Source organism: Trachypithecus francoisi, unplaced genomic scaffold (assembly GCF_009764315.1).
Source record: "Trachypithecus francoisi isolate TF-2019V2 unplaced genomic scaffold, Tfra_2.0 Lachesis_group13, whole genome shotgun sequence".
Taxonomy (NCBI): Eukaryota; Metazoa; Chordata; class Mammalia; order Primates; family Cercopithecidae; genus Trachypithecus; species Trachypithecus francoisi.
In genome coordinates, this window is record NW_022681458.1 from 88,631,701 (window position 1) to 88,651,572 (window position 19,872).

At 33.9% G+C, this 19,872-nt stretch overlaps 1 protein-coding gene across 2 annotated transcripts in view; it reads right to left on the reverse strand.

Annotated features, from left to right (window-relative positions):
* The window catches only part of GALNT13 (polypeptide N-acetylgalactosaminyltransferase 13), a 612,297-nt gene that overhangs the window by 213,974 nt on the left and 378,451 nt on the right, over positions 1-19,872 (reverse strand). For both annotated transcript variants that reach the window (XM_033231450.1, XM_033231449.1), the window contains exons 5-7: positions 12,717-12,883; positions 12,030-12,237; positions 8,938-9,108 (exon numbers count right to left, since the gene is read on the reverse strand). In XM_033231450.1, coding sequence (XP_033087341.1) covers positions 8,938-9,108; positions 12,030-12,237; positions 12,717-12,883 — 546 coding nt within the window. The remainder of the gene's footprint in view (positions 1-8,937; positions 9,109-12,029; positions 12,238-12,716; positions 12,884-19,872) is intronic.

Here is a 19,872-nt window from a genome sequence, read left to right on the forward strand (position 1 = left end):
CCTGAAAATTTGCTACTCATCTGCTTCTCTTTTAATGTCTTATATTTCTTTCCAGTCTCTTAATATAAAATGAAAAACCACATTTTTTGCGCCTAATTCAATTATTTCCGAAATACTTCTTTTTCTTCTGAAGTATTTTTGAGTCATCTCTGTTATCATAGTGACTACTTTTATCTTCTATGTTTGCTAATAATGGGGTCCTCTTAGATGCTAAGATGCTTAGATGCTGAGAGGATCTGGATGCCTCTAGATTCTTCTGCTTCTAAAATTTGTCCTAAAAATCATAGCCAGAATAATTTCTCTAAATCAATGCTCCTCTAAAAATGTTAACCAGATGTTCAAAAATCTATGTTAAGGAAATAAATTCTAGCTTCTTATCCTGGCATCATTAATCTAGCACTACCCAATGAGCTCCTCCCAATCCCTTTTAACTATTTGCCTGCATGTAAACTGTTTAGCTGTTACTGGTAAATGCTTTACGTTTTTGTACCTCGGTATATTTGTTCACATCCATTGGTCACCTGGATTTTTCTTTGAAAACTCCCCTTGTATGTTCAAACTTGATTATTCTTAGGCTAATACAAATGTTATACATTCTAGGCAGCCTACCTTCAACAACACTGCCCCTGCCCCCCGCTCCCTCAATCAAGACATATTCTTCTCCTTCCACTTTATTCTATAAGCCCTTACCACTGTCTATCTCAAGGAACCGGCCAATTCTTATTGTATATAGTATTATATTTATTTCTGTGTACATTTCTCCACTTCTATAAGCATATCCAATACATGAGTTTAATAGTATTAGACTATTTGCCAGGCGTGGTGGCTCACGCCTGGAATCCCAGCACTTTGGGAGGCCAAGGCAGGTGGATTATGAGGTCAGGAGATCAACACCATCCTTGCTAACACGGTGAAACTCCATCTCTACTAAAAATTACCAAAAAAAAAAAAAAATTAGCCGGACCTGGTGGCTGATGACTGTAGTCCCGGCTACTCGGGAGGCTGAGGCAGGAGAATAGCTTGAACCCGGGAGGCAGAGCTTGCAGTGAGCCGAGATTGCGCCACTGCACTCCAGCCTGGGTGACAGAGGGAGACTCTGTCTCAAAAAATATATAATAATAATAAATAAATAACACAATAATAATAGTATTAGACTATTGATGGATATTTACTGAATAAATAAACAAATAAGTAATGTATCCCTATAGCCACAGAACAATCTATTTGAAAGTTAAAATTATCTGCAATTTTATTTCTGAAATTCCAAAAATGTTCTTTGCTCGCACCTGCTAAATTGATGAGTAACAAAGATGACTTCACTAATTCCAAGATTTTCAAAGGCTCTATCATTTAATAGGAGTTTTAGGGGTTGAGTTTGATAGCATTTTATTTATTTATGTACTTAGTTATACTTTGAGACTGGGTCTCACTATATTGCCCAGAATAATCTTGAACTCTTGACCTCCAGCAATCTTCCTGTCTCAGATAGGATGACAGGTGCGTGCCACAGTGCCCAGTTTCTGATAGTATTTTAGAATTTAAGATATGAAGATTTGTAACTATGTAAAATAGTAAAGGTCTCAAAAAAGTATGCATTTGACATGAAAAAATGCTGGAGTTTTTCACCAGAAGTTGGCAAATCAATAGAAATTGTGACAGAATACATTTAATTATTCAGGAATGCTAAAATGTAATGTCTGTATTTTCATCAAGAAGACAATATATCCTGTATTTCACGCTGGGATAATCACCCTGTATAGAGGGAAGGAGACCCCAAGAGGCAGCCAAATTTAGTTGTTAGAAGTCTGGATTTCATAGCTAGATATATGTAACACTCTTGAAACAATACCAGCACAAAGCTTATAGTATACATTTTAGATATTATCTATAAAAACAGGGGAAACATCTCTGTTTACCAAGATTATAAGTTGCTTCATTTTTATTGTTTTCCGGGTCCAAATAATTTTCAGATATGTAATATTTCAGAGCTCTAAAATCCCTACAGTTTTGGTCAAAAAATTTAGTTGCAATGTGTTTAAGTGACTTGTTCAAGGACCCCTAACTAATTGGTAGCGTGGATAAAAAAGTCATCTTTCTTTTATTTTCTTTCCTATCTATCTATCTATCTGTCTATCTGTCTGTCTATCTATCTATCTATCTATCTATCTATATCTATCTATCTATCTATCTATCTGTCTATCTATCTATCATCTTTCCATTCGTCCGTATACCTTATACAGCAAAAGATTTGGGGTAACTAGAAATACATTTTTCCTGGCTGGGTACGGTAGCTCACGCTTGTAATCCCAGCACTTTGAGAGGCCGAGGCGGGCGGATCACGAGGTCAGGAGATCAAGACCATCCTGGCTAACATGGTGAAACCCCGTCTGTATTAAAAATACAAAAAATTAGTCTGGCATGGTGGCGGGCGCCTGTGGTACCAGCTACTCCGGAGGCTGAGGCAGGAGAATGGTGGGAACCCGGGAGGCGGAGTTTGCAGTGAGCCGAGGTCGCGCTACTGCACTCCAGCCTGGGCGACAGAGCGAGACTCCGTCTCAAAACAACAACAACAACAACAACAACAAACAACAACATAAAATAATACATTTTTCCTGATTTCAGGCTCCATGTTTATGTACCATGTTTTCCCGTGAATTTTTGGACTGCCCTTCAGAAACAATTTCTCTTATAGTTTTGAAACATCATTCCTTCTATTTTTTTCTTTTGATACATCAGGATTCTGTTTAATCTTACTTGCAAATAATCAAGGGCCTTGGAGAAAAACTCCTAAGAATGTTTGAGAGACTACAGGTGAGTTCTAGGCTATTATTTATATGTTCAAATAACACAATATCTACACTGTTAGTATTTAGATCTGTGTTAATTACATTTTCCATAGATTACAAAATTAATAAAGTAATAAAAATGAGGTTTTTTTTTTTTTACATTCACAAATATGAGCATGAATAGCTGAAATCTTCACATACGTCTGATTTTTTTTTTAACTACAAAACCGAATGGCTTTATTGGGTTAACCATTTTGCAGGTTTAGGAACCCAAAGGAAATGAAATGCTAAGAGTTTCTCTTCTTTATTGCATATTCTATGCAGTATAACCAAAATAGAAAGCAGAGGAAAGAGAAAGGAAGCAGAGGCACAAATGCTCTTCTATCAGAGTGATGAATAATTAAATGCTGAATGTAATTAAAGGTTTTACAGCTAAAAATGGGAAGTTTGGTGGATACCACACACTATTACAATCATCTGAACCTATGTTTGGGTATGAAGATGTGGTTTTCTGTAGAGAAGAAACTTACTTTAAGAGTTTATGCTGGCTTAGGTTCTGGACATGGAAGCTTACTAAAATCCTGCAGAGTCTATGGAACACAAACAATTTGTGTTATTTTTAAGGTATAAGAAAAATATAATGTTCTGCTTAGTATGGGCAAATGATTTTTTTGCTGCCAAAGAACCCACTTACCAATAAGCATGGGAATCAAATACTTTAACCTGTGCCTGCTTTAATCTATATTTCCAATACAGGAGTAGTTATTTTTTTCCCCTAAGTCCTTTTTAATAATTCCTAGGACCTGATAAAACCCTAAGCCTCCACAAGGATGTACAGCAATTGGTGCAAATTTTAATCTTTCATTTTACTTTCATTTCATGCTCACGAGGGATCAAAATAAACAATGGGGCCAGCTGGGATCAGATGTCATAAAATATTTTGGTTAACGTGATAAAATTATTCAGTATATAAATGTAATATTTAACTTACCACTCTATTACCCTAGTTTTCTTATCCCAACATGTTGCTAAGAAAGTCTTGCAAATTATCCCCTAGGCTATTAGAAAGTAATATAATATAAAAGTACTCTTCTTTTTCATAGAATATAGATTCAAATATTTTTATTTGAGGAGAGAATTTTTTACTTCTCTCAATCAACATACAATAGATTTTAACAGGAGTAAGCAAGAGCGTTACTAGTTGAGCATTCCAAAGTTAGTTCTTTCTTTCAGTCTTTGCTCTGCTGACAATGTTGACCTTTCCCTGTGCTGTTGTTTTCATATCTTTCATTTTATAGAAGTGTTTTAAAGGCTTTCATGGTATCTATTTCTGTTCCTTTCCCCCAATTCAAACGTATATTATGGTTGGATTGAGAAAAGTGTAATACAATCTGATAAAAATTAAGAAGTAAATTTTATATTACTATTAAACATAAGAAACTTCATCTTATATTTGTGTAAGATTTTAAAGAGTAACATTTGTGTTTTTAATTTATTATACTTACTAGTGAAATTATAAATTGATTCAGTGATAATATTTTTGGGAAGGAATTAAATTGGCAGAAGGTATCGAGAATATTAAAATAAATTTCATGTTCAAATGCATAATTCTAAAGCAATCACTTTGTAGGCAAAAACTAGGTGAAGAAGAAATAATTGGTAAAAAAATTAAAGTGCAAACAAACTCTTGATGAACTTTAGTCAACAAAAAAAACAGGGAAACATCGTAAGTAATTGAGACATTAGCAGCCATTAAAACCTATGTGGGGAAAAAATTAATGGCATAGAAAAATATTGATGATATATCAACTTTTACATTGTAGAAAAATTGAATAGAAAAGCCTTCGAAGAAAATACAACCAAATTCTAAAAGAGGTGGCTCATTGGTGTTCTGCTTCTTTATCCTTTTAGGTACCTGTCACATTTATTTTGCAATATATATATGTTACATTATCAGATATAAATTTAAAATCTAATTCATATCAAGGACATTGCTCATTTCAATATTTTATAGCACTTCATGAGTTAAGCAAAGTAGGGAGAATAATTTTCCATTTTATAGTTGTGAAGACTAGGTAATTTCTTAATTGGAACAGCTTGAAATAAAACCAGATCCTCCAAGGCTGGCTTCAATGCTTCTTATATGATCACACTAGAATGACAGAGGAGATAATATACGTGAACATTCCATGAGTTTTTCACAATTATATTCAGAGATACTAATGATGTTACTTGATTTATTTGATCTTCATAAACTCCTAATTCTAATTGAGTGAAAAATAAATGCATGAAATAAAGTGAATGCTAATAAAAAGGAATATAAGATTAGGTATAATAGGTCTGAAATAAAAACCAATAACATTTACATTTGATTTATTACTATATCAGAATTAAAAGAACATCTAAAACTCTTTTGTTTTACTTTAGAAATATACTCAACATGGCACTCGAAGTAAAAATGAAGGCAGTCATATTAAAAATATTAATGATGATTAAATGTAAAAAAGTCCATAAGGTAAGATGTGAAGGGTAAAAAAAAAAGGTAAATTCACTTGGAAATTACCAGTAGGTTTTTAATTTAAAAAATCTATTTTAATCAGTGTGAAATTAAAGTGGAAATGAATATCTTTATAATTATTTGAGGTTCACTTACGGGGCATAATTAAGAGACTAAAGCAATCAATAAGACTTAAGCCAGGCTCATTTCTAGAGGTTCACATCACTTTAGTAGTAGACATAATTATTCCTGTACATCCACACTTGGATCATTTACACTAGACTCTTTCCCTCATCCAGCATACCTGTGGCCAGTGCCAGACAGTGAGCAACTTGACAGCATAGGTTGCCTTATCCATGTTTGTATGTGCAGAACTTAGCACAGTGCCTAACAGTTTGTATGCATGGAATACAAATAGAACAGTTTGTATGTTTGTTTTTGTATGGAATCAAACTTATTTCAATAGCCTAAACCAAATCACCTCCCATTTACATGTGTTAGGAAAAAATGCATAACTCATCCCCAAATTAATTAAATGATCTAGAGTATCATTTGCATTATCAGGTTACTTTACTACTAGCTGCCTATTCCATTAGGCAATGTATATGCATAGTTATACAGGGGTGATATGCTTGATGAGTTTCAAACTCAGCCATTTCCCAGGCAGTAGCCTCTAAGACCAGCGTCAAAACTTTAAAAGATTATAGCCAAATAAAGATAATTATATAAAGTGGATTTGTTGCAATAAATATATTTCCCCCCTTTCCTCAAGACACAGGTGCAGATAAATATTTCTTCAGTTTCAAGAATGATGACAAATACCAAATGACCCTCAGCCTCAGAGTCAGGAACATAATTAGAAGAAGTTGTGGAGATTGGGATAAGTTTTCATGCCATTTCTACATGGGCAGTTTCTACTAAACTCCACCTGATGGTGCCAGGTAAGAATCCTGGTCCATTGTAGTAAGACCTTCTGACTTATTAGTAGATGGAAATACAGATTTTTATTTAAAATATCTCATTTTTAAAGTGTTGGTAATTTTTGAAAATGTAAAACACTACGTATGCCAAATAAAACACTTCTATAGAGAATATTTGGCACAAAAGCTCCTAGTTTATGACCTCCAGTTTAAAAGGTACTATTTGTTGCACACATAATTGAAATATTCTTGAAAAGTCATATAACTTGATTATTAAATGTCAAGAAAAGTTTACTGATTAAAGAAAGTGATATATTCACAATTACGTATATCATTCCATAGTTATAATATGAACATTAACAAGTATTTCACAAACTCCATTTATTATGAAAATGAAAATACCAAAGCCCAGAAGTTGGCAATAGAAAAATAAGAATCACCATGTTAAGCTTTACTTTAGATGTAGTATAACCGATTTAGGTCACAAGTTCAACTTGGCTTTCAACATAAGCAGTTGCATGATTGTATTTCTAAATGATAACTAGCCAATTATGGTGACTACAAAGTTCTGTCATCACTGACATTTTAAATAAAGCATACCACTAAGAAAACTAAAATTTCAGTTTCATTTTCATCACTTTAGCTATTCAGAATTCTGTTAATCAAGTAGGAAAAAAATTGTCTTCAACATCTAGAATGATTTATCTGTTTGTATGACTGTGAGCAAAATGATCACAGCTTCAAGCAATAGATTACAAGTAGAAGGAACGTTCACATTAGAGCTATGCTGATGAAAATTACCTGCAGGCTGTTACAACCGAGCCCATGAATGAATTAACCTTTTGCCACAAAAAGCTAGAAACTTCAGCAAAGACTGAGGTTTCTCTGTTTCTCTTGCTTCAGCTTCCTCAGCGTGTTAGAAAATAAAATGATGTGCAGTTACTGAAGCAAACAAAATATACTGAGATTTTATCAGTTCTCATGCTACTGTAATACAATCACATAAATTATGTTTAAAATATAGCAAGTTAGATGATTCAACTTTTGTTTTAGTTAATGAAAGATGAGTAATAATGATTGATTTCTACATAGATCTTTATTTTATGAATGAGATCAGTAATTTCTTACTATGAATGTTGGCTACCTCTTAGTTATCTTCTGTTTGACTCTGTGAGAACATAAATAAAGCATGTCTTTTGCCAATGTGTTTTTTTAAATGAGTATAAACATGCCTTCTTATAAACAGCATTTTCAAATGAATAAAAACATTATCTATATGTAAGTGTATTGATCAAGCATTCTGATAGTTTTCACATGGGATCTAAAGTTTAAATATCAGCTAACACTAAATGAAAACAATTTGGGTAAACAGAATATCTAATAAATGATGGTAACATGAGCCACTATATTTTCCCAGTTTGTTAAAGGTTAAGTATCAATAAGACTTGGTGAATTTGAAGATCATACAAGACTTAAGACTACTAAGTTACATTTTAAATATTGACATGATAACTTACATGACTTTATACAAATGTTAGAAGTCACATTTTATTTTTCTCTTTGATGTAATAGATCTCCTTTAGAAGTTAACATCTCTAATATTTAATTGTTCAGTAACAAACAACTTTAGCCACTCTCTTCCATTAGCCAATTTTTAGAGTTTAATTTTAATTAATTCATTATATAATTAAGTAGGTGACAACAGATAAGTCATCCCTTCAGTAGGTTACCAGGCATTCTTGTTCAGATCATGGATTTTACATACAGTAAATCTTCACTTAATGCTATTGTGACTTTAAGTGAAATGACAAACAAAAGGTCCTCAAGTAACGTCCTTTAATTCAATGTTCCTCCATTATAAAATTGATGACAGTGTTTTTTGTTATTTTGTTTAAAGTTGCAGTTTCCAAGAACCCATTTACAATGCTAAGTGAGGACTTAAAGTGTATGGTTTTAGAATGTTAGGGTATTTCTCTCACATTCCAAAGGAAGGATGATTTGCCAAATTCATCTTTAAAGAACTAAACTAGTGAATACTTCCCCAAGTATTTTTCAGGAAATCAATTTTTAGTTTCAGGTAAGAGGTCCACAATGTGTTTAAGTACGAAGATGATACTTTTGTGCTAATAAAGTGGGTAATGCTTATACAGGCAATTCAAGATGTATATGATATTTTTTATTACAAGTAAGCCCATATTTCACTAATCAATATTTCCACTTAAGTAGTATTTGAAGTAATTTGGGGCAATAAACCCTTTGAAATTTTGAATACATTAAAATTTTCCAAATGGACCTATGGAATCTATAAGGAAGATAGCTGTTTAAAGGTGATATATTTAGAATATTTAGCAAAACATTTTTGGCTATTTCAGTTTTGAGAACATTTCTATTATAAGCCATATACTTTAAGGTAAGACATACATTTACTTGAAGTGTCAAGGCTAGCACATTTTATCACACAGAAAATTCACAGTAAATATATTTTGAATATAAGAAAACATAAACCTTCAAAAGATATTTAGCATTTTTGCCAATACTTAAGTTTGCTTATACTAATTTAAATTAGATTTAATATTGTCATTGATCCTTATATGATTATGTAAAGGGTCATAATGTATATGTATATTGAATAATAAGGATACGATTAAATAATTAAACATTAGAACAGAAATGTATAATATTCCTTAATTTTTATGGGAATATACATAATCTTCAAGAGACATGATATACATACCTGACAGGTAATGTTCTGTCTCCTTTCCTCCTGTCCATTTCTCTTTGGGGAACAGGATACCAGCGGAAATTCAGTTTCCAGTTAAAACCCCCATAAGTCATGTCTGACCCAGCCATATATTCAAAAGTATCATCACTAATCACATCAATGATAGGGCAGACAACCGTTTTCCTGCAGAAAAATTAAAACCAATTTATAGACACATGATAATTAAAATGTTACATTATCTTCTCCAAACTGATTATAGTTGATATGATGAAATGTAATTATTTTGTTACTTTAATATGCCTTAGCTTCATTTTATCCTATTAGTCCATGGAATTATTTCCTTTGAACATATATTCCTTACAGTTTACTTTGTGATATCATTTGAAATCTAATCAAATACACGAATTGACCTTCAAGTCTATTTCCAAATGCATTCTAAGCACTAACTTAGCAAGATGAGCAGGGTCTACTTTTCATCAAACCTCCACCCACAGCATGATTAGTAGAGCTGCTTTGAGATTAGGTATCATTTTAGCTATAACCCATTGAAATGCAATAGCATTCAGGGAGGAAGGAAGGGATGATGGCAAATTAGATCTGGTAGTTTGCATTTCAAGTAGGGTATGTTAGTTTAGAGAGTTCTGAGGACATCTTCATAGAGAAAACACCTACTAGGAAAAACAAACAAGAATCAACAAACAGCAACAATAAAAATCATAATCTGTCAGTATAAGCAAATGTTTCCTAAGAAAAATGATAGGGTCATGACAATTTCTGAGTAAAATGTCCTCAAATTGAGAATTTACATTTATAATCTAGACGATAGCTTAAGATAGGGAAAGATAAGCAACTTCAATCTCTGGTGTTTTATCCTTTTTTGTTGTTTTTCTTTTTGAGACAGAGCCTTGCCCTGTCACCCAGTCTGGAGTGCAGTGGGGAGATGTCAGCTCAGTGCAAACTCTGCCTCCCAGGTTCAAGTGATTCTCCTGCCTCAGCCTCCCGAGGCGCCTGCCATCACACCTGGCTAATTTTTGTATTTTTAGTAGAGACGGAGTTTCACCATGTTGGCCAGGTTGGTCTCGAACTCCTGACCTCAGGTGATCCACCCGCCTTGGCGTCCCAAATGCTGGGATTACAGATGTGAGCCACCGCACCTGGCCTATCCCATTTTTCTTGAAGTAAGAGCCAAAAGGTTGGTGTTCTTAATGGTAGCTTTCTATGGTAGAAAATTTCATTTAGGAAAATCATTAGGTACACTTTTAATCCATGTTGTGCCTTCTCTAATTCTTGATCTAACCCCTGTTCATTTATTTTATTATGGGATCAAACTTCTGTGATTTCCACAAGTAAACATTCAGTCCTACTCAAATTGTACTGGTTGTAGCTAATTCTGAAGACCAGAGTTGGTTTTTCATATTTGGTAGAAGGTAAATATACAAATAGGCTTCTGAATCATCTCCAGATATGAAAAGCACATAAATGTCCATTATTTACTTGTTTTGTAACACCAGTTTCACCAATACTCATTTTCAATTGAGGTCTTATATTCCACAAAATTGACCAGAGCTTCAACTTATCTGCAATCAACAAGACTCCTGTAGCCTTTGGAAAGCTTCTTGGTGACTCTGGACTCCAGAAAAATCAATATTTTTCTCACTTCCTTTATTAGATTTAATGATTTAACTTGTGAGGAGAAGAAATTAGGTCTAAAAACCTTGAACAGACTATCTATTTATGGTAGTTTTAAAATTTATAATCAGGACAAGATAATAGGGTTCATGATACGCAAATACAGTGTAATTATGTTGTTAGATCAAAAAAATAAATAGCCTATGCATGACCATATTGAAATATTAAAACCGCATTGAGTTGAATATAAAACATATGTGTAAAAAAAAACAGCATAATATAACAAAATTTGCCAGGAAATTCATTTTTAAGTTCATTTCACTTTGCCAGTCTTAAATTGTCCTGTGGGTACTGCACAATACACAGAGTGGAAAAATGTTATTAGCCATGTACAACACTCTATGGACTAAAAGGTTCCTACCGCTTTCTTCAACTGTTGTGCTTCATTTTACTGACAGCTTCCATCCATCTTTCTGGCAAGTACCAAATCCTGCTGTTTAAGTGATGTGGCTGGACTAGCTCAGACTAAGTAGTTCCTATCTTGAGTGTCTAATTAAAAACGTCAATTCTAGAAGGACTTTTCTACCATACATGAAATGACTATGCAAGTAAGGTGTTATGTAATGTGTTGTTATTGTATCAGATAGCATTCAGTGTTAGTTATCTTCATTAGGTATTTAGAAATTATACTCTCTTATCACCAGTGTTTATAAATAATTGCAAAAAAAACTTGTACTTCATCAACAACAGAAGGAATTGCAGGTATGTATAAGGATTCTTAATTTCTATAAAGTGCTATTTATTCAATTTTCCAGATTTCAAAATGTGTATGTATAAGGTGACAATATTGCTGAAATAATTAAACATATTCTTATAGCTGTGCTCTTATGTTTCCTTTTTTTAATTATAATTTTTTTCAGTGCTGTGTGTGTGCATGTATGTGTGTGCATTTTTAAGACATTCCAGGTGAATTTGAACTAGACTGACTAAGGGTGCTGGTGTAGTTTAGAGAACACTGGCAGAGAACTGGAAAGAGCTGAATTGTTCCCAGCACTTCCATTGACTGGAGCAAGTTAGATGTAGTTTCTTAGTTCCTCCCCATTATGAGTTATAGATAAGAATATCTACAGTACTTACCTCACAGGGTAGTTGTGAGAACACGAAAAGGTGCTTTGAAAATGTGCTTTATAACACAATTATACTATTTTAGATTATATTTAATTCCTTCACCTAAAAAGTAATTTAACATGTTTTTTATAACTTGAATTGTTTCACTATTTCTTAATCAACTATCTATGTCCAGCATGAATACAGCAGTCTTATTTACCAAGCAAGTGGGAAAACCTGCTTTTAAGAAAAGCTATAAAATAAGCCTTCTAAAAATAGGAACTTGGAAGACAAATTCTGATGGACATCTGGAACTGTCCTAAGAGGTTCAGTCATAACCCAGGGAGACATAACACATAAATTCTTACCTGTCTTCCTTTATTCTTGCCAGCAAAGGCTCCAGCCATCCTAACGTGCATTCACAGTGTGCATCAAGAAAAGTTATCACCTGCCCTTTTGAAGCGGCTGCTCCTCGAAGACGGGCACGTATTAACCCAGAGCGTTCTTCCATCCTAATAATTTTTACTGGCACTTCTAAATTTTTCACGTAATTCTCTAATGTCAACTTGAGAAAATCTGTAACATGTAAAAGAATTTATAAGAAACATTTTTGAAACTGTTTTAAGAAACAGCAGAGATACTACCAAGATGGAAATTCAACACACAGAAATGGTGGCCAATTCCTATCAGTATTTTTTGCCTTAGATATAAAATAATAGAGATTTCATTAGTTAATTAATGTCGTGTATCCATAAAATCATATGAATACTCAATAATATAATCAATTGAGTTGGAAAAAAAGATATATTTTTGAAAGTCATTTTGGCTGAATTTTTAGGTTAGTAAGAACCATATAGAATCATGAGAGAAAGTGAAAGAATTAGTTATTTGCTTCTAGAGTTGGCATTAATGAAGTTATTGATGAGAATTTGATAGGCTGTGGCAGGGCTAGTAAAATTATAATGCAAATATAGATAATTGCCTAGTTATCTTTTTGGCTATAATAAAGCTTTCTAATACAAAAAAAAAAGAAAAAAAAAAAAAACAGCTTGTACCTCTTTCACTGGCATCATCTACCAAGATGACCTCAGAGAGTAGATAGTGTGGGGAACGATTTATCACACTGTAAACAGTTCTAAGGAGAGTGCTCCAAGCTTCATTATGAAACACAATGACTACACTTGTGTTTGGAAGTTCATCAGGGTAGACTTTTGTCTTACATCTGAAAAAGAGGAAAGAAGAGGGATCTTAATAAATGCATTTTTTATCCTGATCATTATAAAAAGAAATATCCATAATAACACAACTTCAAACTTGAAAGCCCCTTACTAAGGAAATGTTTTATGAATATCTAAAATCATTTCCCTTTTATAAGTGCTATGAGTAATCAGTTGGCATTCTGCAAATTAAATATGCATAATTACTAATATTTTTATTTTAACTCCTGCAGGGAACAAAGCAGCATGATTTCTACAAGTCTAAGAAAAACCTAAGAAATATAAAATAACATTCTGAAACTTTTGATAAAAGACCTGGTACAACAGGTACAAAGGAGTTCATTTAGTGAATATAATTTTATTCTTTGTTAATAAAAATGTATAACTCAAGAAGTCATAGGAACATAAACAGACACGGGCCCAAAGGATTTTGAAGTATGTAAAACAGATTTTTCTGTTCTAAATCTAGTCATGTATGCTTTCAATTCCGTTTGAGGATGCTATAAACAATACCTACTTCCAAGGAAAGATTTAGGTTTCCTTTCGATTCAGAATCTACTAAATGCATCCTGGCCTCTAAAATTTCCTTATGTTTTGGAGATCAGGAAAGGGAATGAACTACCAGCATTTCTCAAACTTTAATGTGCACAGTCATTGATACGGAAGTGCTGGGAAGGTAAGAGCGTGTTCCCTTTAAATGACATGGAAGTGGGGAAGGGAAGTGCTGGGTAGAGGAAGGCGTGGTCCCTGGCTAGGGCTCCACCCCGACAGACCCTGGGTGAGGATGGCATTTTCTGACCAAATGTTGCATTTCCCAAGACCACCCTGGCCCGCCATCCTGTGCCTATAACCAGCCCCCACCCCCTCCATTTCAGCATCACCTAGAGATTCATTCAAATGCAGATTCTAATTCACTAGGTCTTGGGTGAAGTTTCTGCATTTCTGAAAAGCTCCGAGATGATTTAGAGGCTGCTGGTCCCTGGTGCACACTGATTAGTAAGGGGCTACATCATAATTATTACTAGTTTTAGAACTTAATATTTTGAAAAATGTTTTTGACACCCCCAGACTCTAGAAGGCAGACACACAAGCTGCGGGATGTCCAGAGGAACAGATCTGCCCAAGAAGACACAGACAGCTGGATGAAACAGACAGCTGGATGTGGAGAGGAGCAAGTCAGCGGAGGAACGCACCGGCAGCTGGACATTGACAGGCACCGGCAAGCCAGCAGGTCATTGACCAGTGGGGGCAGGCAGAATTTGGCTGGGGCAGTCAGAGGAGACAGCGCAGGCCGCTGAGCTGCTGAACTCCAGGGGAAAACCTTCTCACTCCATCCCCTTTCTGGCTTCCCCCATCTGCTTAGAGCTATCCTTTACTCAATAAAACCTTGCACTCATTCTCCAAGTGTAATCCGACTCTTCCGGTACACCAAGGCATGAGCCCCGGATACAGAAAGTCCTCTGTTCTTGTGACAAGGTAGTGACAAGGTAGAGGGTCTAATTGAGCTGGCTAACAGGAGCTGCCTATAGACGGCAAAATTAAAAGAGCACACGGTAGCACGCTCCCACTGGGGTGGAGCTGTAAACATCCACCCCTCAACACTGCTGTGGGGTCGGAGCCCCACAACCTGTCCAGTCCGCCCATATGCTGCCCTAGAGATTTGAGCAGAGGGGCACTGAAGCAGCAAGCCACAGCCCCATCAAACGCCCTGTGAGGGGGACAAGGCAACTTTTCCCATTTCAGCATCACCTGGAGATTCATTCAAATGCAGATTCTAATTCACTAGGTCTTGGGTGAAGTTTCTGCACTTCTGAAAAGCTCCGAGATGATTTAGAGGCTGCTGGTCCCTGGTGCACACTGATTAGTAAGGGGCTACGCCATAATTATTACTAGTTTTAGAACTTATATTTTGGAAAATGTTTTTGACTTTGCTTATAAATCCAGAGAAGTCCAGATTTTTCTTTTCAAGTAATCAGTCAGGGTATACTTGGATCAATGATATGTATGGTGCTGTAGGTGGTGAGCCCAAATTTAACAGGCAGGTGTTTGTTGCTCCCATCACCTTGTCAACATTTAGGCATTTCTGTCATGTCATTTTAAATCAATGTGATTACAGATTACAAAAAAAAAAAAAAAAAAAACTCAAAAGGTTTCTGGAGCAGTAACAGAAGTGTATTACCTGAGGTTATTTTTCATGTAAAATATTCTGAAGAGCTAGATAATTAACACAATAATATAAACTGAATCAGATACCTCTTGCTACTTATGACTGGCTTAATGCATGACACAATACAGCATTGTTGAAATTAGTTTCCTTCACAAGGGAGTGAAAAAAATACAATAAAATGTGGAAGATGAAGACATATAATAAATATTTGATCGTGTGCCAGTTAAGATCTTCATTATCTTTTAAAACCATCTAAAAGATCACCTAGTCAATAAAGTCTTCTGTAATATAGCCAGCTAAAAATGTCCATTTACCTCAATTACAACATTTTCCAGCATACATTTACTTCAAAAAGATTTATTAAGCATCTAGAATACAAAAGATACTGTGCATATAGGAAAATAAACATGTAAGGCATGGGAAAAGTGGTTGGATTTATTGCCATCTTTTTCCCTTCTGGTGGCAAGATTCAAAAGATTTCCAAGAACTTTATCATTTGACTTGTATCTCCAAGTAGCTCATCACTAAATAAACTTAGAAAGTCATCTTGGTAAATGAGAGGGTTTTCTCTACCATTTTTCTCAAATTTCCATTCTTCTGCCTCATTAAAAAACCTAATCACTTTCAGTATGCAAAGTCAAGAGTAAGGTAAAGATCATCATCCTCCTCAAAGAAGTATAGCTGGAAAAAACAGGCTGAAAGCAGTCTAACAGCCAACAACCAGTGGCTTCACTCAAGGATTACAGTCAATAAAGTCTACTCAGCATCATTTTTTAAAAAATATTTTTTCAATCAACATTTTTTGTATGTTACACTAAATGCCAACAATTATATAAATGATGTAAAATGTCAAACTAAAAGCAGATATTTCGATCCAGCATCTTAAAGTATTTTTATCAAGCTTTACTTTGTGATTAAAAAAAATTCACTCACAGGCCGGGCGCGGTAGCTCGCGCTTGTAATACCAGCACTTTGGGAGGCCAAGACAGGCGATCACGAGGTCAGGAGATTGAGACCATCTTGGCTAACACGGTGAAATCCCGTCTCTACTAAAAATACAAAAAAAAAAAAAAAAAAAAAAAAATAGCCGGGCCCAGTGGCAGGCGCCTGTAGTCCCAGCTACTACTCCGGAGGCTGATGCAGGAGAATGGCGTGAACCCAGCAGATGGAGTTTGCAGGGAGCCGAGATCGCACCACTGTACTCCAGCCTGGGCGATACAGCGAGACTCTGTCTCAAAAAAAAAAAAAAAAAAAAAAAAAATCCACTCACAAATGAATACAAAGTTAGTATTCATTTTATGTGTCAAACTTATAGTGAATTAGTTTGCTGTTAATGCAGCTATCATGTTTACTTACAGAAAACTTCCACTGTCATTATTTAACGTAGCATAAAAATAAAATAGGGCTAATATTTTAATTAATTCTTCCTCTTCTTCCTATGTAAACAATCATTCATCAAAGGGTAAAAAGGTTCAGTTATGGGGGATGAATAAGTTCTGGAGATCTAATGCACAGCATGGTGACTATAATTAATAATACTGTATTGTATACTGTAGTTGAAATATACTAAGATAATTGTTCTTAAGAGTTCTCACCACATCAAAAAAAATCATAAAATGTGAGGTGATAGACACGTTAACTTGATCATTTCACAATGTTTATGTGTATCAAAACATCAAGTTGTACACTTTAAGTATATATAACTTTTAGTTATCAAATATGCCTCAATAAAGTTGAAAAAATTCATTCAGCAAAGACTCCTGTACTATTAATCTAAAGTGATACAAATTAGTTATTTTCTATGTCAGTTTATCCAGTTATCCTAAATGCATAGATTTATGTAAGCAAGAGTTATGATCTTCATTACTTCTGAGGAATCTGTGGTGCAATGAACTGGTATCATTGTCTGTATTTTATCAAAGTTAATGTTCCATCTATGGGAAGATATACTATGATTTTATCTACTGTTAGGAAAGAAAAAAATGTGGTCAAATTATAGCACAATGCTTTCTTATCACTAGAATCTATTTCATACTTAAATAGAGCTTACAGAAAAAGTTTTTAAATGAATTTGGACATAGATTTCTATCAATATTGTCATGCTTGACTTATGAATCAGCCACATCATTTTCCTGTGGATTTGAAGTTTCTTCCATGTATTTAAACTTTCTCCAGCTTTAAATAGTATTGCTTATCATATGAGGGGCAACCATTTAGCATATAACTCAAGAAGTCTAAAACAGTATCAACCTCTTGTGGATATCTACCTTGGTACTATCAAGTCCTGCTTTTTAAAGTTTAAGGTGCAAATGAATTATGTGGGGATCTTGTTAAAACGCAGATTCTGATTCAGTAGATCTGGTATGAACTCATGATTCTACATTTATAACACCATCCTTGGTGGTGCCAACACTCCTGGTCCTTGGTTGACATGATAAGAAAAAAGCCATATAAATCAGTCAGCTGTTGATTAGCAGGCAAATGTAGGATTGTAATGATGCCTCCAGTAACAAATCTTTGTTTAATCATATGAAATTTAATTCCTGATGTTCTTTTGTATCTTGTTCTTTTCAGACAATAAGTTTTGGTTCTAATAGTGAACCATAACGTAATCTTTTTGAAAAAATAATGAATGACAATTAAACTCAATACACACAGTACAAAGAGTACACATACTTTAGTTGAAACAACAGCTATATGAATAGCTATGACCATGTTTGTAAAACTCATGCTAATTTCAGACACTTAAAATGAAAAAACTGCACATCTTAGCACATGTGAATATAATAATTTCTTTTGTTTAGATAAGAAAATGCATTTAAAGTTTTGTATAGTTAAAAAACCTTTAAAATAAACTATATGTTACACTACATAACATAAATAATATCTAATGTTATAATATTATATATATATATATATATATATAAAGCTGGCAGAGTTTTTAACTCACTGGTATTTCCAGAAACAATTCAAAACAAACAAGAACAACAACATAAACAAGGAACAAATGATGGAAGTGGGGATAAGTACTTCAAATAGAACAAATAGATAGAACTTGGCTAATAATCTATTCCCCCTGATACAAGACAATTTGTTCTTTGTGATATTAGAAGGATAATTTCACCACTTTTCACCTCAGTTTTTATATCTTTTGCATAATAAGATTAAGGTAGGCAAGCTCAAAGGTCTTATCTGAAATGTATGGTAGATATTGCTTGGTATACACTGCAGAGTAAAGCTCATAATCTCCACATGGTGGAACTGGAAAGGACTTTCAAAGTTGGCTAATTCAAAGTTTCATTTCACAGAACACAACTCTCAAGCTGCATACTTCTTTCAGTACTATAATAAAGTAATAATAATGTAACAAAAATAATTTAGTAATACTAATGATTTCTGCCTGAAATTCTTTTATATGCTATATCAAAAGTTTTAAATAACATTAATTGTAAAAAAATTAATTGGAAAAATTAGGAACAAATAAAGCATATTAAAATGTGCCAAAATCTTGCATTCAAATATATATATCATTATATCAGATAAGGAAATATCAATTTCTCTAGGATCACTTCATTAAAACTAAGCATAGAATGTCAGCTTTAATTGAAATTATGTACATTTAGACCAAATAACTCTTTTAGCAACATGTCTTATGAAATTATTATTTGTTTTCTTTTACATAAACATCTAAATGGGATTAGCAAGAATTGACATTATTGTGGTGCACAATGTATATGTAATTAACTTTGAGAGTGAAAGTGGCAGATGGCAATAGCAATTTTCATCAATTTGAAAGGAATATTTGATGTCCGAATCAAGAACCTGAAATCTGGTATTCCAGTGAAATCATAAGCTTTATCATGGCAACAGTTAACACTATATTGACATGCTGAATTTGTAATACTTGCAAGGAAGTGAAAGTTTATTTTTTTTTTTTAATTCTATGATAATATATCTGTGGTTCTTCATCTTGGCTGGACACTGGAATTATCTCACGAGCTCAAAAAACTATAGGTGTGAGAGTTTCTGTCACAGAGATTCTGATTAAAGTGTCTGAATGTGTCTATAGGTGAAGATACTTTTAAAAAATCTTTGGAAATTCAAATGCGTAGCCAAAGTTGAGAATGGTTACTCAAGTACTTTACCATAAGGATAGACTTTTTGAAATGTGTAAAAGCTTTAGGCTTATGTCAACATTTTAAAATATGATGCATGAAGTTAACATCTCTCTTTGTGTTTCTATCGTATAAAAGTAAGATTACTTTTATGTCATATAAAAGCAAGAAGACATTATTTACTGTCATGAAAGCAGGGAAAGTCATAAAATCTTCTCCACTTCTTTTACAATCTCTTCTGTCATCTGGATGTACACTAATGCTGTTCTAATGGTCTATTAGCTGTTGATTTATAAATATATAAAAATAAATCCAGCTGAGCTACTTTGGAGAGAATATGGAGGCAGAATCATGTTTCCAATGTCTGTAACATGGCAATACAGTGAAATAGTATTCCTGTTTATCACTTTTTCCCTAGGCTATGAATACATTAGGGAAACATAAACTGTTACAATTTGATTTTATCCTTTCAAAACAGTATTGATGTTTTCAGATAAGCTACTGAACACAACATGCCACATCAGAGAAATAAAAATTGACTGTAAGATGAGAATGTGAAATCACAAAGGATCCATGATTACACAGTGATTTAGTTAGACACAGTCCATTCAGGACTCCAGACAAAGGCTGTTAACACTGGAGTTTGAAGACTTGTTGGATTGCTGCTCATTGAGTCAGTGGTTGCCTTTTACTACCTCGGTCAATGATGATT